The following is a 26,428-nucleotide window of genomic DNA, read 5'->3' on the forward strand; positions in this document are numbered from 1 at the left end:
GAGTCAGTGTTGGTGATCAACACTGACTCTTTCCCAAAGCGTCAGTGTTGAGCACCAACACTGACTCTTTCCCAAAGCGAGTCAGTAAAAAGATCTGTACACTGACTCTTTCCCAAAGCTAGCACCAGAGGAGATTTTTAATTTGGGAAAGAGTCAGTGTTAATGATCAACACTGACTGTTTTTAAGCGAGTCAGTAAAAGAAACCTTCACTGGCGTCGGTTTTACTGACGCTGCTATAACAGTCGGCATAGGGGTATTTCAACAGTCAGTGAATGTATTTTTTGTACTAGTGAATGATGGTACTTGAGTTAATTTAGTGCTGTACTATTCTCTATATATGTTTGTTGGTCTTCTATCTTGCTTAATTTGCTGTATGATTTTTGTATTCAATTTGGTGCTATATATATATAGATCTAGAGAAAGATTATATATACATATATTATATAAATGGAGGCTAACCCCTAATATAGGCATATATAATTAAATATATAAAAAGAAATCACCAAAGGTCCAAAGTAATAATAGGATGGCAAACTACGACATGCAAACACTAACTCAAACACATCCGATGGTGTAATACACTTTTGCTAACGGCTAATAACACCAAAAAACGATGGCGTTTATATTTTAACGGCATATTTAACGGCTATCAGTCCCTAATTTCTAACCGATCGCGTTCAAGCTTAACGATGGTGTTCGAGGTTAACGATGGCTTGTACCAATGGCGTATGGGTACACATTTCCTATCGGGGTGATATGTAATGGTTCGAAAGCCGATGGCGGAACGTGATTCCAACCAATATAAATATATTTTTTTTGTAGTAGTGTTCCATATAACATGAAAGAAGAGATGCTGCTTGCTTCTTCTTTATAATTGTGAAATTAATGAAATTATATGTATATTTTGTATGTATATTTTATGTATATTTTTTCTGTATATTTTCTGTATATTTTTTAAAATTATTTAAATTATTATTTTTTCTTTCTAAAATTTATAATATAATATTAACTCTCCTAAATTTTAATAACTTATCACACAAACGTTAAGTATGTATATTCAAATTTATTGACTTTAATAATAAAAATACATTTTAAATTTATAAAGTTTATTTATATGATAAAAGAATATATAACATGTATATGAGAAAGAGTAGAACTAGGGTGTTCTTAAGCTCACCAAAGTGTTTGGTGAGCTTGACTCCAAAATCCATCAAATTGGTTTCAAATGACGAATCCGAACCGTTGGAACCCGCCTATTTTACGTGTAATGCGTCTACATGTGAAATTTTGGAACTTTCGAATTAGTTTAGTATAAAGTCAAGCGGTCAAAACATGTTCAAAAAATGAATGCACTAAAATTAATTTATTAACCTTCTAATTTTGACCAATTGACTTTATACTAAACTAATTCGAAAGTTAAAAAATTTCACATGTAGACGCATCACACGTAAAATAGACGGGTTCCAACGGTTCGGATTCGTCATTTGAAACCGATTTGACAGGTTTCAGAGTCAAGCTCACCAAACACTTTGGTGAGCTTAAGAACACCCTAGTTCTACTCTACGAGAAATACTTATTCTTCTAGTTTGTCCGTTTGTGCGACGGTAATACCAATTACAAACATATATCTTTTTTGAATTCTCCATTGAGAATTTTGTGGTACGCTCTAAACAGCGAAGGTTTTGCAGAATTTTTTTTTTTTTTCAAAATACTGACAGCGGCTGTCAGTTTTGCGGAAATATTAAAGGCAATATAAGAAGAAATATATGACAAGTGCACTACATGTAGTCAAACTTTTTCGTATTTTATCACTCTGATATTTCTTGCATGAGTAAGGCTACTCTACTTTGCAAAGCAAAGAGGCTCTTGTGCTTTGCATTTTGGTTCGTTAGATCTCCTTTAAGATTCGTGCAATATCAATCTGATCAGATCAGTGAATTTTTCGACCCCTCTTTCTTCCTCTCGACCTCTCCCTTTCTTTCTCACACGACCAGCGGCAACCACCAACAAAACCCCACGCCTTCTCTCACCCGACCCAGCGGCGACCAGCAAAACCCCCGCGGCTCTCCCCTCCTTCTGTCACGCGACTCCCTGTCCTTCTCCCGTGGCCCGCAAATAGTGTTCCAGGGCCACCTAGGTTTTCGACCCCGGCGATTTCAAACCCTACTCTTTCGGCGCCACCGATCGGAAGAGGAAACCTCTGCCCGACTATTTCGCAACACAGAGTAAGAAATATTTATATTCCCCTGAAAATATTCCAGAGCAAATGCAGCAGGTGTTTTATGCATGGGTCAGTGGTAAGATAATACCAACGAGGACATGTAGTTTTAGTTTGCACAATCATGAAATATTCTATTAAGATCTAATGCAGCTTGAAATTTTCTATTTTAATTTCTTTGTGCTGTTTGTGTTTGTTTGGCTCTGTATGTATACTTGTATCTTTTGTAGTAAAGACTTTTTTTCAAATTGGACGGAACGATTTACATGGTTACTTTTGTCTTTATTGATCGTACGTAGATTTGGAGTTATAGTAAAATAACTGAAGTTGGTTGATTTTCAATTTGGAATGAAAAGGTACTTGTCCTGATTGATGCTCGATTTGCAGTAGTACATTATAATTAATTAAGCTAAATTTTATGATCTTGGTTCTTAATCTTAGTGTAACAAGCACCTCCAGTATACGGTTAATTGTTTTCTCAGATTCTAAATGTAGACCACAGCTCAATGTTGCTTCTGTTGAAAGAAATCCAAATGCCTCTCAGACTCTGGTGGGTTCCACAATTAAGATTTAAATGGCTAGAGCAAATTCTCTAGCTCACATCTCTAAGAAGTTGCACTTTGCAAAGCACCAAAGTCAATCTTGTATGTTATATGCCGATCATCCATGACACGAGCAGTGAACTCTGTTGCATGCCCTGCCTTTGTGTTTTCAAGACAACTAGAAGCTGCTACTTGTTTGTTCTACGACATTCATCATACAGGCATGTGCCACCTCAGATCGGAAGAGGTATTTAATTAAGATAGTACTTAATTGAGGTATTTAGATCGCTTCATAACGTTTGCATTTCTAAATTCAATTTCTTTTTTTTTTGTCAGGAGCTACTGTCATAGAAGAAACAGCAATTGGGTTAAGCACAAGAACTGTTTGCAATTGGGTGGATAATAAGGGTTTTGTTTAATGTAGTAGCTAGTGCTTGCTTTTTTTATGACATGGTACTGTGTTGTTTTGGAAATGTTGAATGTGAGACTTAATGTGAGAATTTATGATGGAAATTTATGTTGAAAATGTACTATTTTGCCCAAGTTTGTTTAAATATATATGAAATTTATGTTGGCAATTTATATGAGCACTCATTCTTCTTCATCAAGTCAGAATACAAATTTTAGCTTTCATAATGCCCTATAAATGGTTTTGCTTTCAATCCAATGAATTTGTGCATATACATATTGGCTTTCAAAATTTTAATAAATTTACTGGAGCACAGTGTGAAGCTTGTCAAAAGCACTTAATATTTCATCTTTGCTCCAAGTTATACATATAGCCTGTTTCTATTTCTTTGCATAAACATTATAAGGAATTACAACCTTTATCTCATTATAAAAAGGAAAAGAAACAAAAAGAAGTAAAATACATACACTTATGTATATCATCAGCATTCAATTTCCCATAACAATTTTTTCATATAATAATTTGGTCAACAAGAGTTGTTCTAAAGGACAATTTTGTTACAAATTAGAAAAATTACAATAGCATTATCTTTCAAAACAACAAATAGAATCCAGACTTAACATAATCTTTCTAGCTATGAAGTTCTATCATCCTTATAAATTGCACATGTCACAAATATACATAATGAAGTAACAAGAAATGGATAAATTTAATGGAGACATTTCAGTAGCCCCTTATTCGCTTTTGTAATGACACCTTGTGAGGATTAATCTCCACTATAACTGCACATTAAAAAACAAACCACGAATCAAACTGCTACTGTACATCTGTAATGCTTCCCGAGCAACAACATGTGTTTTTACTATGGTCAAACCGGTACTGTACCAGTACCATGTTTTGCATCAGATACCAAACTGGTCCCGTACACCAAATAGATTAATTTCAAGAAAATGTACATGTGACATATTATGCAATTGAAAACATGAGTGGTCACTGATTCATACAGTGCAAATCACAATCACATAGTGATTTCATTCAAATTACAAAAAGAGAGTAAAATTAATTCAAGCCACACAGTGCCACTGAAAATTGACACTTCAAAATAAAGACGAGTACAATTTTCCGATCAGTGGCGCCGAAAGAGTAGGGTTTGAAATCGCCGGCGTCGAAACCCTAGGTGGTGCTAGAACACCATTTGCGTGCCGCGGGGGAAGGAGAGGGAGTCGCGTGGAAGAAGGAGGGTAGAGCTGCGGGGGTTTCGCTGGTCGCCGCTGAGTCGGGTGAGAGAAGGCGTGGGGTTTTGTTGGTGGTTGCCGCTGGTTGCGTGAGAAAGAAAGGGAGAGGTCGGGAGGAAGAAAGAGGGGTCCGAAAGATTTTAACTGGAGGGTCCAGTTCCGCCTCCATTTAATTTCTAGCAAAAATTCACTGATCTGATCAGATTGATATTGCACGAATCTTGAAGGAGATCTAACGAACCAAAATGCAAAGCACAAGAGCCTCTTTGCTTTGCAGAGTAGAGTAGTCTTACTCTTCTTCCATAGGATAATTCTGCTTGTAAGCCCAATTACTTGAGTTCCATTTTGGGCCTGGAAACAATTCATCAATGGATATTGTGTACCATCCAAGTAAATAAACTAAAATTAATTACTACAAGCTCAGAGTACAAGGAAAAGAAGCTCAAGTGACAATAAACTCTACTTAATTTCTGATTTATTTTTTTGTGACAACTCTTTACACCTTTAAAATTTGGATCTCCTTGTTGCTCAATCCGGCTTATACCCCACTGTCGTTTTCCTATATTATCTTTATTCATCTGTTTATCAATTTACAAATGTATAACAAGTTAAAATCAAATCGCAATTTTAACAAGGAAAAGATATTTTACTCAACAATATATAATATATTAATTAGTGCAAACTCACCTTTGAAAAAAAAGAAGAATACAATGCTTGAGTAAAATCAGCAAGGAGGCTTGTCAGCAGGGGGAGGCAACATTGTTGCCTCAGTACTATTACCATCCTTTACAATAAACACAAGATCCATTCCCCAGATTGCGTGTGTTTCATAGTGACAGTGCATGTACCAAACTCCTAATTTAATTGCGAAACCAAAATATGTGAGGATTAGTTTCTGAAAAACACCCAAAACAACAATTTGTAACAGTAACTAATCTACTATTTGATTAATTATGTCAAGCTATTTAATTCGTCTGGATCAACTATCTAATCCAATATTGATAAACAGTCCGTTCTCATTGTAGTTGTGTAACACCTTTGATATTCAAAATTACATCAATAAAAAAATTCAATAAATTTGATATTAAATTAAACTTACCCGGATTAGTTGCCCTAAAACGGATAGTTGCCCAACCATTCATCGGCACACCCAAAGTGCTCTGATATGGTGGATCGACCAAGTTGTAACTCAGAGGATCTGTTGTGTTGTTGAAGTCGCCGTGTCCACTTCCAATGACATAGAAGCTGTAGCCGTGCAAGTGCAATGGATGGTTAACTTGTGTGTCTAATACGTTAGTATCCTGAAACACAATCTCTACAGTCGAGTTATACTCGACCACTTTCACTTTTGTCGATTTATCAACAAATTTTAGCTCCGCTTGATCTCTGACATCAGTAAAATTGAAGAAGCGTGATGGTATGTCAGGGAAGTCAGTGGTGTATACACCAGCGATAGAATAGTAATATGCATCGAGCACATCAATTTTCGGGTTTTGGAAACTAACATTGTTCAAAGCAGCAGCAAATCTAGTACCGTTTGAACCAGCGCATGAGTTGTTAGGGCACAATGCTTCATTCACAGATAACGTGATATACATTTTGGCATCGACAGTTTGAGTTACCACAGCTGGGTCATCTGAGTTGGCCAGCGAGCGAAGACCGCTAGTGAATGCGGCTGCTGCTTTAGTATCATTGGATTTTGGTGTGGAGGTGTAAACCGGTCTTATTGATGTCGCAGAATTATTTGTTTTGTATTCTAGAATAGCTACAGTCTTATTGGCATCTCTAGGGGCAAAAGAACTTCCATCAAAGAATAGAGACGCAATGATGTAATAACGGAAGGGGGAAGATAAGTTTTGGTATTGATTTGCCCATAAGAGAAGGTCCATCGTTTGGCCCGGGGTGATCATGATAAATTCATTCACGTAAGGCTTCGTATAGCTACCATCGGTTCCAACCACCGTTACATTGTGGCCGGAAACCGCAAAAAAGAACTCATTTTCCATGGCTGCATTTATTACACGGAGGAGGTACATTTTGCCTTGTTGGACTTGTACCTTAAAAGTGTCTGCAACAAAAATAAATGTGAAAAATATATCTAGTTACACCACAATGTATTTGAAAAAGATAATAAATTTGGTTGCTAATTTTTGTTTAAATTGATAAAGTAACAAACATGGTGAAAGAGAATCTCCATCTTATGAAGCATTAAAAACTTGGATTATAACTAAACATGTTCTTGTACCAGGAACAATAAATTACCATTTGATGAGCATGGCATGAAGTCACCAGGCTGTCCATTGATGGTGTTGGCATCAGACAGATCGAACGAACCGCCATACACAACTGCAGTTTCGTAGACATCTGTTATGTTTTTGTTCCACCACTCTCCTAGAATCAGCGTGAATTCTTTATGGGGTTTGCGGAAGGGAAAGGTGGTTCCGAGCTTCGGGTAAATAACAATAGCACCGTGAACAGTAGCACGATCAAATTCGCTATGTGCGTGCCACCAGAGCGTGCCTTCTTCATCCGTAAATTGGATCCGTTGTGTGTAGTTTGCTCTTGGCTGGATAGGGCACTGAGTAATGTATTCCGGTCCATCTGACCACGGGTCCCTTGGCATGTGTAGGCCATGCCTATAGAAATTAGATGAATTAATAGTGCAAATAACATATTCTTTATGCATGTACTATGTCTGTATATATAGTACCAGTGGATGGTGATGTTCTTGTTCCCTCCGTTAATGACATTTACATAGACTATGTCGCCTTTGCGAGCGGAGATAGTGGGTCCCGGATATGATCCATTGACAGTTAGAATGTTCTTTGTGTGACAGAGCCGGGTGTAAGTAGCTTCTTGAATCTGTTTAAGAAAAAACCAAAAAAGTGTATATATATATATCAAGTTACAAAAGTTTACACTTCATGGTTTGCTTTTGCTGTAAATAAATTTTATTTTGGACTGGTACCAATCACTACATGGGTTTCTGATGCATACTTGCTAGAAAAGCATAGAAGATTTGACTATTTTTTTTTAAGTTCATATTGTTTCCTTTGGGAAGCGCTGGAGTGTTTTTATTGTTTAATTGTGTTTTTTTGTAAACCAAAGCCTGAATCGGATGAAGATGAGCCGGTTTTCTAATAATTTTCTCGCCTGAGCGATTTTTTTCCAGAAACTCGTCTGACTCGTGTTGATCTTGTGACGGTCAGAGATGTAGCGATTGTGAATTCGAATTGAAATGTAGTATTAAGTTAGAGAGATGAGTGAATTTGAGGTAAATAAGAAAATATATAATGGCTGCACCGCGATGCAGAACAAGAGAAAAGCTTAGAAATTAGTTCATTAATCCTTGAATTGGTTCCATACAGCTTTTTATAATTCTAATTCTCAATCGGGTTTCTAATATATTTTTGTACGTATGGATTGAATTGTACATTTGTACCACTGAACTATGAAAAATATGATTTGTAATTTTTCTCAGGAAAAACTTTTCTGAGAACCAAAAATTAAGGTTTTGTAGGAACCTGACAACTGTCCCCCCAGATTCAATCCCCGGTTATATCCTCCTACTCTAAATATATTTGATCAGGACCACCTTCTAAAAGACAGCTAGTTCATTTATACCTGGCACTAGTTGGCACGTGCAAGTCTACGTGTGCAAATCTTTAAATCTAGCATATCAAGAAAAGAAAAAACAACAACACGAATATAACTCAAAATACCACATTATGGGTCTCATTTGAAAGAGAAAGTCGAGTAGAAGATGTTGGGAGTTTTAGATTCACAAAATTTATAACGTATCGTCGGAAAAATGGACGAGACTGGTTGGAGATATAAAAAGAGTGGGCAATTTTTTAAAAGGTTCAAAGTGTAGTCTTTATAACAACGATATGAATATAAGTCGAAAGTATTGCATCATTGATCTCATTTCAAAGAGAAAATTAAATAGAAAACATTTGTAGTTTCAGAATCATAAAAATAACTGACAAATCATTGCAAAAAATAAATAAGATTGATCAGAGAAAATAATGAGTGATGAATTTTTTTTTTGTTTGGAGGGAATTCAGAAAAAAATAGTTAGAAGTTGAATACGTTCAGAGATGGATGCTTGGGGGAATATCATTTTCAATTTATAGAAAAACATGAATTTTTTATCTGAGTGAGCTAGTAGCTATCAAGTCTGTTCTTAGATCACACTATGGCAACAACAAAATAATATATAAAAAAGAAAAGGGATAAAAAAATGAGCAAGGAACATGGTTTTTTAAGAGGTATCAAACAACATCAAAGAATGCAACCTGCACGATAAGATGACATGAGTGTGGCTACGGTACATTACAAAATTTGAAACGGCACCATGCTATGAATTAATTATATATCCGCTTAAAAAGTTCAAACAATTGATTCGAAGAGTTCAAAATAACAAAATAACAAAATAATCTCCATAAAAAAATGTTACATGATCGAAAGTTGGGAATTTGTGTGCTTAGGAAAAGATCAAGGGGATTTAGGAGTGTTAAATCTTACTAGAATGAATATCGCTCTATTAGCCAAATGGAGATATCGATTCAAAGACCCTACTGTTAAAGGCCAATGGAAAGAAAACTCTTGTCTATTAAATATGGTACTTCAGGTCTAGATTTTCAGAGACCTTCTCACTTCTAGAAGGGAATCATTAGTCTTAGAACAATTATTGATTTAGGAATTAATAGAATTGTGCAAAATGGTCAAGATACATCCTTCTGGTTGGATAGATGGCACGGAGAATGTAGTTTATACTGTACTTACCCTAACTTGTTTAGAGCCTCAACTAATCCAACAATCTCTGTAGCTAATGCATTCTCCACAAACCTCCAAACCTCTATTACATTCAATAGACAGTTTACTGGAATCTTATTTGTAGAATGGAAATACCTAAGAAATAATGTTTCCTTTACTCCAATAGAAGCACCTGATCTAATAACTTGGAGATGGAATACAAATGGTCAATTTACAGTGCACTCTTTATACAAATGGTTAGAGTACGGGGAATGAAAATAGGTATTTTACAACAATTTGGAGGGCTAATATACCTTTAAAAATTAAAGTTTTTCTATGGTTATTAAAACAGGATAGGATCTTAACCAAAGCAAATTTGTTAAATAAGGGATGGACAGGAAATACATCCTATGTATTTTGTGGGGAATTTGAATCTACTAATCATTTATTTGTTAACTGTTACATAGCACAATCAATTTGGTCTTGGATAGCCAACCATAATGGTTTTAGCTTTAATTGTGACACAATTGAAGACCTCTGGTATATTGATTGTTGTATTTCTTTAAAAGATAAATTATTAGTGGAGTTAGTTAGAGCAGCTACACTTTGGACTTTGTGGTTAACTAGAAACAAAGTTTGTTTTGAAAATATAACAATTCCCTCAATAGCTAGTATAGGCTCAAGCATAATATCTTTATCTTCCTTTTGGTGTAAAGTTAAAAACGATGAAACGTACTTTAAATTAACCTTGATTTTGCCTATGAATGTGTGTAACCTAACCCAGGTAGGCATGGTTCCTCTTATGAATCCAGATTCAATAGAGGATGGCCAAATTCTGGATACAAGGGAAGAATAACCTGGACATGCAAGGGGGTACCTTTCAGAGTTCTTGATAGACAGGGTTGAATCAAGCTCCATGGATATCTCTTCTAGAGAATTACCCAACTTTCTGATGACTCTCATATGGTCTACTCTTCAGCTTCTACTGATGATTGAAGTTTAATATTTTTCATGGATATTAGTTTTTACCTATTTGCTTAGCAGTTGTTTTGTAATATCTCCTAAACTGGTATGGAGTCTGTTTGTCTATGTTTTGCACAATGAGGTCTACCTCATTGATTTTTGTAAGAATTGAAATTCTATGTTTTTATAAGAAACTGGTGGGGGATACCCATTTTTGTCAAAAAAAAAAAAAATCTCCAAGTACATTTTAATATAGAGATTATCTTAAGTGATTCAGATCAACTGTTTAGACTTTAAAAACTAAGATATAAATCAATAGTAAGGATCGATTCACACTTTTTATACAAATATAGTGCCTTATAAATCTAGAGGTGAAAATAGAGCGAATTCGGAGTGGATAATGCTAATACTAAATTTGTATCCGTCTTTCAATGAGGGAAAAAATAAAAATACAAATAGTAAACAAATATTAAAATTTAAAACCAAATCTACTTTAAATGAATACGGATACAAAGTGGATAACTTACGAATACGGATTCAAATACAAAATGAATGATTTATAGATAATTAATTAACAAAAATTAAATATGAGAAAGAAAAATTACTGTCTGGACCTATCATGCTTATATAAATAAAAGTTTATAAAAACACATATGTCAGATGCTAATTATCAAGGTGGTCTAAGTCTATCATGGGTGGTTAGAATTCGGAAAGAATTTTCCACAAGTAATTGGCTCCTCCCGAGTTGCTGTCTAGGCCGCCTATCATGAGTTCCGGTCCGGTTTTTAAATTAGTTCCACAATGTATATTAAAGTCAAAGTTCAAAAATCTAGTTCTCAATTATAGTAAGTTATATTTCTCAAGTCCTATATTTATTTTGAAAATTTTATATTATTTCTTGAATATTCAAACTATAACTCGAGAATTTAAAAAATATAAAATAACAATTATACAAGACATTGTGAATTGTGATAGCTGAGAAATCACTTACAACAAAAGTACGATGATGAATCTTGGCTCCACAGGGGATGGATAACAAACAACATAGCATTAGACCAACGGCTATTGGCCATAACGAGAAAAGCTTACAAAAAACCATTGTGCTTGAAAATTAAAAATAAACCAAAAACAATATTGCTCAATATTTTGTTGGGTTGTTTACTTCCTCCGAAGAGACTGTTAGAGCAATAGTTATAAATAATTTGGTTTAGTGAGTTTTAGAGAACATGCATTGATGGCTTTTATAGGAAGAACGTAACATCAGAACCCTTTTCTTTCCAATATTATTCCAAAAACATTACTATCAAGTGTGATGGCCTATTAATTATATAACTTGTCATGTCATACATATGTAATCACAATTACTAATATAAAATTAAAATATATGTATGCAATTAATTCTAAATAATAGTTTCTTATTAAGCAAAAAAATCAAAATCACAAATATCACTTTTAACAAATTCTATTCCTTAACTAAATAATAAAACATTCAAATAAAAAAAAGTAAAATATTTAACATAATATACTTCTTATGATATATTTTATTTTATATAATTACCCATTACCCAACGGGTACGAAATAACATTTACCCGTACCAATACCTGTTTATCTAACGAAAAGAAATACTTACCCATATCCATGCCATATAAGTTAACGAAAAAAAAATCTTATCCATACCCGTCTTATCGAATACGATACGGGTAGGGTAAATGGCTAAATGGGTGTCATTGACACCCCTATGCACATGCATCATACTTAGAAAATTCAAATGAAAAACAGCTCATAGGACCATTGCTTGTGACTTGTAAGTAATTAATATTTGTTTGGTTACGACTTACGAGAGGTCACATGACCTATAGTAATACCTCACCATTAAAATAATGTAGTTTTCCAATTTACTGATAACAAGTTGCGTGTCTTCAATTGATATTTTCTTTCTTTTTTCAAGGATGCCCCACACCTTTTTGTTTGTGTCGTTACATTTTTTTTCCTCTCACTGTTGTGACCCGCCGTTAGCTCTGTTAATTCACCTATTCCAGTTTGTTAGTTCGTCTTTTTTTCCAATACTTTGTTCATATCTGACGTTAACATCCTGAACCTTAGCGTGGTTGTTAAATTTTTACCTGAAATATATAGAGATTCACTGATTAAAAGAGTTAAAATTCACCTTAAATTAACGACCCTAAACAAGAAAATAATTAAATCTGCTACCAAACTTGACATAACCTGTACATCGCAACATATCTGAGGTTAACAACTTGTAGATTTCTAGATCTTTGCAGTGTATTGAAAAAACACGGCATGTTGGGAAGCACGGCCAAGGACAAGTGGGGGCGGATTTAGGATTTTCATCAGGGGGCAAAAAAATATCAAATTGGTGGAAAAATTAGCTCTTTGCTGGTGACATCGACAAAAAAAAAAATCTTTGGAAGATTACTAGATTTTATACTATTATAGATACTAAAATTTCGAAGAAACCAGCTCTTATAAGTTAACTGACAATTAATATGTTATAGAGTGGAATCAATGCAATTTTTGTGAATGTCATTCTTTATGGAATCCAGTTACGAAATTTAAAGGCAAGTGTGTTTTGATTGATCTAGGAAAATAACAAAAGACAACAGCCTGAAAATAAACCTAGTAAAATAAGTAAAAATATGAGCCGGCTCGCGAGCCGAGCCGAGTCAAGCAAAGTGTTTACATGAACCGAGCCGAGCCGAGCTTTTTTCTTTCAAAAGCGAGCCGAGTTAGAGCCAAATTATTTTGCTTCTCTCGTTGAGCCTAACAGAATTTGAGTCGAACCTTAATCATTAGCAGCCCTAACTATAAATAAACCACCCTAAACAAGAAAATAATTAAATCTGCTCAAACCTAACATAACCAGTACATCCCAACATATCTCAGGATAACAACCTGTATATTTCTTGATCATTGCAGTGTATTGAAAAAACACGGCGTACCGGTGGATTCAGAATTTTAGTCATGGAGGCAAAAAATATCAAATCAGATTTAAATAACTAATCAAGTTTAAACCCATTAACTAATTGAGTACTCTATAAAAAACAATGTTTTGACTTATACTTTATAATAATACTCTAACTTGTAATTTCTAATACTCTAACTTATAATTTTATAATAATAACTCACCATTGAAATAATGTGAGTAATTAATGTTTGTTTTATTGGTTACGGAAGGTCATAAGACCAATACTTGTCACTTTTGTCTGCGAATGCATCATACTTAGAAAAAAAAATTGGGTTAATTTTCTATATGCCCTCAAAGACTTCATGAGTTTCTTATTTACCCCTATGCTCTTTGTTATATTTAATATGTCCCTTAACTCTTTGTATATTTTTCTATTTACCCATAGAATTAATTATTCACATTAAAATGTTATTAAGATCTATTTTTTCTCATTATACCCTTGCTTGATTAAACTTGTTGTGCATCAATAAATTTGTAGAAACTTAAATAAACTTGATATTACTCGTTCGGTTGACAATTATTACTTAGATAACATTAAAGTATTCTTAGCGGACCCTTTCTAAAGCCTAATAAAACCCGCAGCCCAGTTATATTTTTCGTTTGAGCGGCAATGAAAGGATGAAGGAAACAGAGATCTGACAGCATCTAAATATTCTATTACCAGATATTGTTGTGATTCGAAGATTGAATCGCAGATGAAGTTAGATTGCACCGGGATTGTTTTCTGGTACATATAGGTAGATGGTTTATGGTAAATAGAGGGAGTCACTTTTCTGATTTTCATTTCATGATGAAAATGGTGCTTAGTATTTGTAATGGCCTACGGGCTTCAAATTGCCCCACAAATAAGAATTTGAACAAGTTACTAATATTTGTCAACTACGGGCTTCAAGCTACTAACATTTGTGAACTGATTTGCATTATCAAGGTTCTACAAGTTAATTCATACACAATAAGTTTATTTAAGTTGTTGGTAAACGTATACAAAACTTTATAAGAGCAAGGGTATAATGGGAAGGAATAGATCTTAATAACATTCAAATGTGAGTAGTTAACTTTGTGGGTAAATAGAAAAATATAAAAAGAGTTGAGTGACATATTAAATATAACAAAGAGTGTAAGGGTAAATAAGAAACTAATGAAGTCTTTGAGGGCATATAGAAAATTAATCCAAAAAAGATTATAACGTCCTCTTTCCTCTCACTGGTTTGACCCAGCATTTTTTATACACCCGCTGTTAGCTCTGTTAAGTCACCTATTATAGTTTGTTGGTTCGTTTTTTTCAATAATTTGTTCATATATATCTGCGGTTAACATTCTGTAGACATCTCGACCTATACCTTAGAGTGGTTGTTAATTTTGACTTAAAATGTATAGAGATTCAACGGTACAAAGAGTTAAATTTCACCTTAAATCAACCACCCTCAACAAGAAAATAATTAAATCTGCTACCAAACCTGACATAACCTGTACATCCCAACATATCCTGAGGTTGACAACCTTTAGATTTCTAGATCTTTGTAGTGTATTGAAGAAACACGGCATAGCTGGCACAATACTAATTGGGTTTGGCACTTTGGCAGGGTAGATGACCTAAAAAGGTCAATGTAAATAATTAAGGCTTGTAATTAAACTTTTCTTATAATATATTTGTTAGTTTGGCACTTTGCCAACTAACCTTCAAAAAAAAATACTAATTGGGTTTAAATAGCTAATTATATTTAAATCTATCAACTAATTAGATATTTGATAAAAAATAATACTTTGACTTGTGTTTTTTAATACTCTGATTTATAATTTATGATATTCTAACTTATAATTCTAGTTAACAATTATAATTCATGAAATTTATTTTAATTTTAACTTTAAATATAACTCAAATTACAAATGAAACTTCCCGAGCGAGCAAAAAATATTTCAAGGGGATAGTCGATCGGGACCGAGAGATCTCCGCCCTTGAGAATAAGGCATAACACGACACATCTTGTTAGGCGTGCCTAAACTGTGTTGTTAACCGTATTGTGTCTGATTTTTTTTTTTTTAAATCAGCATGTTAAGGACAGCACTTCAAGGCATGCATGGTTACGGCATGGTACGGATACGGTACAACACGTCTAATTTTTCAACTTTTGGACATATTTTTATCTTGTTTCAAAACACAAAAATACTACAAAAGATTATAAAAAAAATCTAAAACTAATATAATTTATTCTGACTCTCGATATATTTTTAAAATTGTTTTTGAACATTTACACAATTTTTAAGTAATAAATTACACAAATCTTAAAAAAAAAAAAATTGGCACAACACGTCTAAGTACTGGCACGGTAAAACACATCATACCAAACCGTGTTGTTAAATGTGTGTTGTTCATCTTCGGCACGACACGGTACATCTAGAAATTTTGACGTTTTCATACAGCACGACTTTATTCCGAGCACACCTAAACACGACAAGTCGGAACACGTCACTGTACGTTCGCAATACACTAGGTACTTTTATTATCAGGACAAAAACCGATTACACTCATCAGTTCATACCAATACATAAGCATACATATTGTAGTCATACTAGTACATAAAATATTACAACAGAACCCTCTTTAATAAAGTTAGACAAGAAAAAAAAAATACAGAAACGTGCTATGATTACAAAAAGATGATCCTTCAGATTATCGTGCTCCGATTGGTAGATAGCGAGGTTATTGCATAGTTTTATGTGTCTTAGATATATTTGAAATGAAAGGGTAATCCAGAACAAGGGATTAATTAATCCGTGTATTAGTTCAGTGTGAAGTATGAATTCTTGGGGAGCAATAAACTAATAAAAACACCTTGAGTTAGCTAGGTTTCATATTTCTCAAATTTGTGGGCTACTACAATCTTTTCTCTGCTCAAAAAATTTCTCATTAGGTAATTTCACCTGGCACTTTTTGTTTATTTTATAACACACACGAATTGGTTCTTTCCTGAAAAGGTGTAAATAGGTATTGTTTGGGATAGGTAGATTTGGAATCATACCATTTCCTGCAATAATCAAGCAGCTTTTTCCAGATACCATGAAAGCAAAACCGCAGCTTGCTCCTTCCTTAAAAGGGTTTGAACTAGTGACCCATTGGAAATATTTATGTTTATTTTTTTAAAGTTTATTTTTTAATTCATAATATTATATTTATTCTTATAAATTTTAAAACTCACACACAAACGTTGAGTCTGTGTATTCGAAGTAGGGACCCAATATAATCGCTTTTATATTAAAACTAATTTAATTAATCAAATTATCATTTTATTTTACTTTTTAAAAATATGTAGCATGTGTAAAAGAAATATTCAGTCTTCTAATTTGTTGGTTTGTGAGAACAAATAATTCATTACTTCATTTGTTGCGCACACTCAACATGTTTAATATAAATTTGGTTGATTGAGAATTGTGTGGAACGCTCAAAATTCTGAAAGCTTTATGAGATAAAAATATTGATAATATTGACAAAACTATTTTAATTTCACGCAAAGCATGAATAATAGAAAAAAAATAATGCGAAATATATAACTGGTGCACAACGTGCATGGCTCCCATATATCTCTTTTAGGAGGTGATTCTTTATTTAAGCCGGTAAGCCTATTACTTGAATTACATTTGGGCGTAAAACCAATTTACCAATAGAACTCATACAAATAAAAGGAAAATTCGGAATCGAAATCGGAATCAGTCTTTTAACCGTGAAATTGGAATTAGTTGAATCTTTTGGAATCGACCGAATTGGATCAGAAACTCGGACTTTTTTGTCAAATGCTGGTTTTATACTAAAAAGTAGGAAAAAAAATGATTAAAAAATAATTAGTCAACCAATTTTGTTTAAACAAATAATTACAATCAAATAATCCACTAATATAATATAATACAAGCATGTCAACACTTATATTTACATGTAATTATATATTTTATCAACAAAAGATAGCATAGAGTGGTGGTAGTTGGCTTGGTTGCTTACCAAGAGGTCCCTGGTATGAGTCATGCTAGAGGAGAATTTTTTTGGAGATTGGTATTTGTGCGTTTCGGCCAATGATATGACTCTAATCAAACCGTTTTAGCTGAAATTTGACTGAAATAGGACCATTTCATCTGAAATTTGACTGAAATCGGATCGTTTCGGTTGAAATTGGACAAAAATTCACATGACATATAACTAGGGGTGTAAAAGGTCGGATACGGATCGGATAGTGGTCTTACCGTATCCGTATCCGTTATAATTTTTCGGATACGGATACGGATCAGATATCGGACAGATACGGATATTTTTCATAATTAACTTGTTAGATACAAAACATCTACTATATTATTAAAATATTGTTCATCAAAATATATATCTATATGTTTAATAAATTATTCATACAATATGCAATTTAATAAATCAATTTAAGAACATATATCACATTTGTTGTGGTTTAAAAATATAAACGGTCGGATACAGATAGTTAAAAGTCTTAACGTATCCGTATCCGTTATAATTTTTCGGATACGGATACAGATACAGATACGGATCGGATAATTTAAGTACTTTTCCGGATTCGGTTTCGGACGAAATTGAATATTATCCTATCCATTTAGACCCCTACATATAACTCGACTTGAAATCAGATTGGTACAATCCGATTCCGATCCGGATCAGCCGATTTTTTGTTCTATGCTCATACACCATTACGTAAATCAACTAAAATTAATTATCACAAGCTGGTAGTACGTACCAGTAAAAGAAGCCCAAGTGACAATAAACTCTACTTAATTTCTAATATATGAAAACATTAGGAGAGTATAAGCTGTATTGGGGAACAGGAAGATGTAAAATTTAAAGGAGGTTTTAAGCTTAATTTATACCCTGCTGTCGTTTTAATATATTATCTTTATTCATCTGTTTATCAATTTACAAATACATAACAAATTAAAATCCAACCATAATTTTAAAAGTATTTTAATTTATTTACCAATACACAATAAATTAACCTGTGAAAACTCACCTTTGAAAAAAATAAAAATAAATAATGCAGTGCTTGAGTAAAATCAGCAAGGAGGCTTGTCAGCAGGGGGAGGCAATATTTTTGCCTCTCTACTATTGCCATTCTTTGTTATAAACACAACATCCATTCCCCAGACTGCGTGTGGTTCATAGTACTGACAATGCATGTACCATACTCCTAATTTAATTCCAAGACCAAAATATGTTGAGGATCAGTGTGTCTGAAAAACACTCAAAACAACAATTTGTAACAATAACTATCTACTATTTTGATTAGTTTTGCCAAGCTACTTAATTAGTCCAGATCAACCATCTAATCAAATATTGATAAACATGTTCTCATTGTAGTTTTGTAACACCTTTGATTTTTCTAAATTAAATCAATAAAAGATTCAATAAATTTGATATAAAAAAAAGAAAAAAAATTGATGGTGTTGGCATCAGACAGATTGAATTCACCGCCATTCTCCACTGCAGTTTGTTACATATCAGAAAAAGTGTTGCACCACTCTCCTAGAATCAACGTGAATTCTTTATGGGGTTTGCGGAAGGGGAAGGTGGTTCCGAGATTTGGGTAAATAACAATAGCACCGTGAACAGTAGCACGATCATATTCGCTATGTGCATGCCACCAAAGCGTGCCTTCTTCCGTAAATTGGATCCGTTGTGTGTAGTTGGCTCTTGGCTGTATAGGGCACTGAGTAATGTATTCTGGTCCATCTGACCATGGGTCCCTTGGCTGGTTTACGCCATGCCTATAGAAATGAGATGAATACATGTTAGTCTTGCATGGGTTAAAATAACTCCTTAATTAATAGTGCAAAAAAATTGATTCTTTATGTATATGTACTATTTGTGTATAGTACGTACCAGTGGATGGTGATGTTCTTGTTCCCTCTGTTAATGATCTTGACATAGACAATGTTGCCTCTGCGAGCGGAGATAGTGGGCCCCGGATATAATCTGTTGCCTCTGCGAGCGGTGTAGGTAGCTTCTTGAATCTGTTTATGGGAAAAACCAAAAAACATCAAGTTACAAGTTCATAGTTTGAACTGGTACCGATCACTAGTTGGCATTGTGATGCATGCATACTTGCCAGAAAAGCATAGAAGATTTGACCATTTTTACCCACTATATAAGTTAACATTGTTTCCTTTGGGAAGAGCTGGAGTGTTTTTTATTGTTTACTTACGTTACTTAAACCAAAGCCTTAACCAGATGGAGATGATCGAACTTTTGCCAGAAACACGTCTGACTCGTGTTAACCTGTGATAGTCAGAGACGTAGCTATTCTGAATTCGAATTGAAATGTAGTATTAAGGTAGAGGTGAGTGAATTTGAGGAAAATGAGAAAGACGATTATGGTGGCACTGCGATTAATCCTCGAATTGGTTCCATACATAGTTATTTATAATTATATAACTATCAATTGGGTTTGTAATTTTTTTTTGTATGTTTGAATTGTATTGTACATTTATCAAATAAGAAAGAAGTATTGTACATTAATTTGTACGTGTGAACTACAAGAATAAAATAACTTTGTTACCATAATAGTTAAGAAAAATATAATCTATAATTTTTCTCAACTTTTATGAGAATAAAATAATTAAGCTTTTATAGAAAAGCCTGAAATTTTTATCTGAGAGAGCTGGTAAATCTATTGTTTGGGGGCACTGTGGCAACGACAAAATATATACAGAAAAAGAAAAGGGATAAAGAAAAAACGGCCATTTTTATTAATATCCCTAAAAAAAATCAAAATTTTACAAATGCCTCTGTCTACTATTTTTTTTTAAAACTGCCATGACCGCCTGAGCTTCGGGCGGCCCAAAAACGCTATGAGGCGCCAGATCCACAGGCGGCCCATACCTCTAGTGAGGCGCCAGCCCCTGGGGCACCCCATTAGGCCTGTGAGGCGCCACCCCCCCAGGCGCCCCATATGTGATCTGATTTAAACCATTTGTTTTCTGCCTCTGTCAATTCCCGATTTGAGAACTTCTCTCGAGGCGAGGAGCTGAGTGAATAGGTATTTTTTAATTATAATAATTAGTCATTACTTTTTTAATTATAATAATTAGTCATTACTGTTGCAAATTTACTGTGACTGTTGCACGTACTGTAGCGTACTGTACATTTTCTGTAGCAATTTACTGTTGCACGTACTGTAGCGTACCGTACGTTTACTGTAGCAATTTACAGTAATTGTATCAATTACTGTACACCTACTGTAGCGAAATTGTATTTTTTTTTAATTTTTTTTAATTATTTTCCAATTAGTCATTTATTACTGTACCCGTTATTATGTCATGTAATACTTATAATTTTTTTTTTAAATGTAGTTTGTTAAAGAAGAGATGTTAGTTGCACTGTATGTCAGCGGCAAGCTAGAAAGGGGTGAAGATGGCGTGCATTACACGAAAGAAGCCGCATTTGACTTCGAGATTAATGAAAATACCACATTTCAGGAACTGAAGCAGCTAATATATGAAAAGACAGCTGTAAACCCCAACAAGTATGAAATAGAATTAGCTACACGGATTGACAACTCACGTGAGGGGTAGACCTTACTTTGTTAGGTTTCCAATAACATATGCCAATTTGTGGAGAGTTGTGTATACTCAATTTGTGGCTTGTGGGGTCCCGGTAATGGTCATATATTCGAAGAGGGTTCCCTGGACGAGGGCTGGACCTTCAAGTTCGGCTGGGGCTGGACCTTCAGGTTATGACAATTCGGGTTACGACAATCAGGGGTACCACCAGCACCCTCCTTATGACAACCAGGGGTACCATCAGCACTCCCCTTATGACAACCAGGGGTACCATCAGCACTCCCCTTATGACAACCAAGGGTACCACCAGCACTCCTCTTATGACCACCAGGAGTACCACCAGCAATCCCCTTATAACAACCAGGGATATTACCAGCACTCCCCTTATGACAGCCAGAGGTACCACAGCCCTGGTTATGACAATCAGGGGTACCACAACTCCCTAGAAAATACTGAAGAGTTGCCACCACCACCCAGACAAACACCCATAATCCCTAGATTTCCAACTATGCCAGAGTCAGGACCGGTACCCGTTAATCGAAATGATATTGATATTGATGTTGATGCTATTGATGCCATACCAGAAAGGGAAATGGAAACGGGTGATGAATACCAAGGGGTTTGGGAATCTGATGACTTATCAGATGGTGATGCAAATGTACCAGGTTTATCCAGGGCAGAAAAATTCCCGATTAGAGGTCGGGGAAGTAAGCATCCAGTCGCCACATTCAACGACACCACAGCTTTCGAAGAGGCAGACATTAGTTTCTTCAGTCCTTGTGTTGAATACAATCACGAACTTGCCGCAGGGCAACTTTATACCAACATAGATGAACTTGTAAAGAAAATCAATGAGACTCATGTTCACGGCAACTGGGAATGTATAATACATAAAAGGGACCGAACAAGGTTAGTTGTGCTGTGTAAAACTCACCCGCGCTGCGAGTTCTGCCTTTTTGCAACCCCTGCGGGTTTAGGGGAAGCATGAATAATTAAGAAGTGTGAACCACCTCATACATGCAAGTCGGCATCCACAAGGACAGACCATGCGCAGCTGACGGCATCACTAATTGCTGATGCAATTAAGGAGGACATTAAGTTGGATCCAACAATGAGCATCAAAGCGGTGGCTATGACCGTCAGACACAAATACAAATATGTAATCCCAAAATACAACAGGCTGTGGAGAGGTCATGAACTTGCCATCTGCAGGATATTCGGTAGTTGGAAGGATTCATATGGCTATCTGGCACCATTGCTCCAAGCCATGGCAAGTACAAATGTCGGCACCGTATATGAGCGATGGCATGGCCCTTTTTTTGATAAAGATAGAGTACTAATAGAGGGAGCTAAACAATTCAAGGGCATAGCATGGGCTTTTGGTGCTTGTATCCAAGCTGTGTCATACATCAAACTCGTTATCAGCATTGATGCATGCTTCATGTCTGGCCGTTACGAGGGGAGGCTACTCATAGCATGTGCATATGATGCTGAGAACCAGCTGTTGCCTTTGGCGTTTGCAATTGTTCATAAAGAGGACGACGAGAACTGAGGATTCTTTATGCAGTTTTTAAGAAGACGGGTGATTGGGGAAGGGAAGTTTTTCTGTGTGATATCAGACCAGCACAAAGGAATAAAATATGTTTTTGATCGTGAAGATTACGGTTGGTCAACACGTACTCGACAGTGTGTGCACAGGTTGTGCATGCAACACGTTGCGGAGAACCTTTCCAAGGCAACCGTGGGCGACAAATGGGTTGTAGATACATTTAGACAAAATTGCAGAAAGAAAAAGCCGAGAAGGGTGGTAGAGATGACTAGCAGTTTTGCAAAGATACATGTATTTCAATTGCTGACATATATTACTGTATTTTCAGGACACAATTTTTTTATTACAATTGTTTACTTACATTATTTTATTTCCTGCAGTACATGCCAAAGGCAAATCTCTACTTAATGAAGGTGGGCAAAAATATATGAGTCTCAGGTCATCAGGTCGCCATCTCTCCGCTAGGCCATGCATCAGAGACACATAGATCTTACTCTGCGGCATGGTGGCAAGCTGATACAACCCGAGGTTCAAGATGTATCGCTGCATTTCTTTATGGGGAACGAACGTAATCTCAGACCTGCGGTGCCTCACCGTAAGCATGACATCATCTTGTATTTATTATCAATTTCTCAGACTCAAATCGTGTCATTTTTTAAGTATAAAAATCACGTACCTCAACAGATGCCAATGAGACGCGGTGCTTAACATGATGGGTCCATAGAAGAGGACTAAATGTGTCAGGATCATGCACACCATCTGGAAAATCGGCCTGAGACGACGGGCCCTCTCCAGTCAGATCCACACCATCTGCACCCGCTGCAGGCTCAGCTCGTACTCCCCACCATCTAACTCTAGGCATACTACATTTACCAAAAAACATATATATTTTAATCAATCACAACTTAAGAAAATCCAATCATAACATATTTATTAAATAATTATATATTAATAACTATTACTAATAATAAAATACTAATCGAATAATTATAATTAACCAATAATTATTAGTCAAAACATACAATTTATATAATATTTTTTTAATAAGAATTTAATATATTGATAATATATAATTATTTAATTAAAGTGAGTCTATGATACTATGCATATTACGATTTGGCTCGTGCTACGGCTCAATATTCGAGTTTTCAAAATTCTAATTCTCGATCCGAACTGTTCATATTGTTCTCCATATTAACATGTGTTTCGAGACCAATTTTTACATTTTTTCAAATTTTTTTACCATTTTTATTTATTTATTGAAAATCACTGTTTTCGGATGGTCCACAATTTTCAGATCAGGTGATTTTCTAAATATCTAAAAAAAATCGTAAAAAAATTACAAAAATATACCATTTGGTCTCCAAACACATATTAATATGGAGAACCCAATGAATGGTTCGGATCGACCATTATGATTTTGAAAACTCGAATATTGAGCCGTAGCACGGACCAACCCGTGATATGCATAGTATCATAGACTCACTCTATTAATTATATAATTAATATAAAAATCATTGTTAAATTTTTACTTTTTAAAATAAAAATTATTTTGAAAAAACAAAATTAATTTTTTAACAAAAAAAATGCATATTTTTAAAGCATAAACTCTAACTCTTAGGTTTAAAATCAAAAAAATTAACTGATATACATGTTTAAACAATATATATGTCATTTTTAAACAAATATTGATATACTTCAAAATAATTAGTTTTACCTCAAATTAATTTCTATTGATATATATATATATGTTTTCGGCCAAAAATAATTTTCAAAAAATAAATATGCATATGTTCAAATCATAAACCCAAACCCTAAATTCACAATTCACAACCATAAATTCTAAATTTAACTACAAACCCTAAATATTTAAATCAATTAACAATTCACATCCATAAACCCTAAATTTAACCATATCACATTCAAGCAATTTTTTTATAAAATCATAATCCTAAATTCGACCAATTCAACCAATTTGAGCAATTCGAGCATCCAATTCAAGCAATCAAGCAATTCATCCATCTAATTCAATCATGTCATTGCATGTCTACCATTTTCAAAATTTAATCCCGCAATTCCCACAATTCCCGCAATTTAATAGCATTTATAAATAACCCGCAATTCTCATAATTCATGAAATTCGACCAATTCAACCAATTCAACCAATTCAATCAATTCAACTAATTACTCACATTTAACCCTAAACATCCAATCGAATCAAATCGAATCACATTACTCACATTTAACCCTAACATCCAATCGAATCAAACCGAAGCACATTACTCACATTTAACACTAAACATCCAATTTAATCACATTTAACCCAAACCCTAAACCCTAATCAAATAAAAAAAAAGAAAACTCACTTGTTGATCGAGAGAGAAGCGAATCAAGGCGCGAGGTAGTCACGAGCATCGTGCGAGGCAGAGAGGGGACGGCCGGCAGATCTAGGGCGGAGGTAGGGCTTTTTCTTCTTATTTTTTGGTTTAATTCGGGTTTGGTAGAAGGCAGAGAGGGGGAAGGAAGGGTGCTCACGGGTATAAAGATGGGTAGTGGGGCGCCCGTCCCTGGGGCGGTTCAATCTTTGTGTGGGGCGCCTGTCCCTGGGGCGGTTCACTGTGGGGCGCTTCATGCTATATATGGGCCGCCTGTGGATCTGGCGCCTCATAGCGTTTTTGGGCCGCTCGAAGTTCAGGCGGTCAGGGCAGTTTTAAAAAAAATAGTAGACAGGAACATTTGTAAAATTTTGATTTTTTTAGAGATATTAATAAAAATGGCCGAAGAAAAAACAAGCAACATGTCAGTCTTTTTTAGAGGCAGCAAACAACATCGAATAATGCACCATTCATGATAAGATGACACGAGTGAGGCTACGGTACTTTACAAAGCATGAAACGGCATGCTATGAATTAATTATATATAAAGTTCAAACAATTAATCCGAACAACTCAAAATAATCTCATATAAAAATATACTTGAGATCAAGTTTTATTTATTTTAGAATTTATTTACTATTTTCTAAATAGGTAAAATGTCACCTGATCTAAAGGTTTTGAACCACCCAAAAATATCGATTTTCAACCAACCTAAAAAATATAAAATTTAATTTCCAAGTAAATTTTCATATGAAAATTATATTTAGCGATTTGGTTGAATTATTTAGACTTCACAAATGAGGATATAGATCAATAGTATGGACCGATCCGCACTTTGCAATTAAAATATTATAACCTCACTCCTTCCTTTTATGCAAATATAGTGTCTTGATTTTGGAGTGAAAACAGAGCAAAATCGGAGTGGATAATGTTAATACCAATTCGTATCCACCTATCAATGAGCAGATACAAATAAGAATACGGATAGTAAACAAATGGTAAAATTTAAATCAAATCCGTCTTGAATGAATAAATACGGATTAGAATACAAATACGAGACAAATAATTATCAGATAATTAAATCATGCTCAAATATGAGAAAGAAAAATTACTGTCCGGACCTATCATGCATGCTTAAATGAATAAAAGTTAATAAACACAAACTTGTGAGATGCTATTAATTTTTAACTTTAAAATTCCGGATAATTTAAAAAGCATGGCCCCTTATGGAATAAAGGTCAAATAGAATTCGGAAAGAATTCTCCACAAGTAACTGGCTCTTCCCAATTCGCTCCGAATTGCTGTACGGTTTCCAATTGTCCAACAGTGTATATTAAATTCTTTTGAAGATTTTATTTTATTTCTTGAATATTCAAACTATAACTCATCAATTTAAAAAATTAAAATAACAATTATACCAGACGTTGTGAATTGTGGTAGCAGAGAAATCACTTACAATAAAGGTACGGTGATGAATCTTGGCCCCACATGTGATGGAGAACAAACAACATAGCATTAGACCGATGGCTATTGGCCATAATGAGAAAAGCTTACTCAAAAACATGATGCTTAATTGAAAATTAAAAATAAACCAAAAGCAATATTCCTCAATATTTAAATTCAAAATTCACCCAATATTTGAGTGATTTGAATTCCAACTTTCACTCAAAAAAATATTGCTCAATATTTTGTTGGGTTGTTTCCTTCCTCCGAGGAAAATGTTAGGGTAGTAGTTATAATTAATTTGGTTTAGTGAGCTTTCAGAAAACATGCAGTGTATATACCCTTTTACTTGCAAATATGGATAATAATGATTAGTGTAAAGTGT

The 26,428-nt window shown here is 34.5% G+C and overlaps 1 protein-coding gene across 4 annotated transcripts in view; it reads right to left on the reverse strand.

The window, feature by feature from the left end:
• LOC144560520 (putative laccase-9) overlaps positions 1-26,203 on the reverse strand; it is a 54,831-nt gene extending 28,628 nt beyond the window's left edge. Inside the window, exons 1-6 of one of the 4 annotated variants that reach the window (XM_078309738.1) lie at positions 11,118-11,391; positions 7,116-7,267; positions 6,668-7,041; positions 5,505-6,473; positions 5,093-5,260; positions 4,713-4,983 (exon numbers count right to left, since the gene is read on the reverse strand). In XM_078309738.1, the coding sequence (XP_078165864.1) occupies positions 5,130-5,260; positions 5,505-6,473; positions 6,668-7,041; positions 7,116-7,267; positions 11,118-11,225 (1,734 nt within the window). In that variant the 5' untranslated portion in view covers positions 11,226-11,391 and the 3' untranslated portion in view covers positions 4,713-4,983; positions 5,093-5,129. Of the gene's footprint in view, positions 1-4,712; positions 4,984-5,092; positions 5,261-5,504; positions 6,474-6,667; positions 7,042-7,115; positions 7,268-11,117; positions 11,396-26,056 lie in introns of those variants that run through there. The other 3 variants (XM_078309739.1, XM_078309743.1, XM_078309742.1) reach the window with 3 other exon arrangements.
• Between the last annotated feature and the right edge of the window lie 225 nt (positions 26,204-26,428).

The sequence above is a fragment of the Carex rostrata genome, chromosome 10 (assembly GCF_964058835.1).
Source record: "Carex rostrata chromosome 10, lpCarRost1.2, whole genome shotgun sequence".
Taxonomy (NCBI): Eukaryota; Viridiplantae; Streptophyta; class Magnoliopsida; order Poales; family Cyperaceae; genus Carex; species Carex rostrata.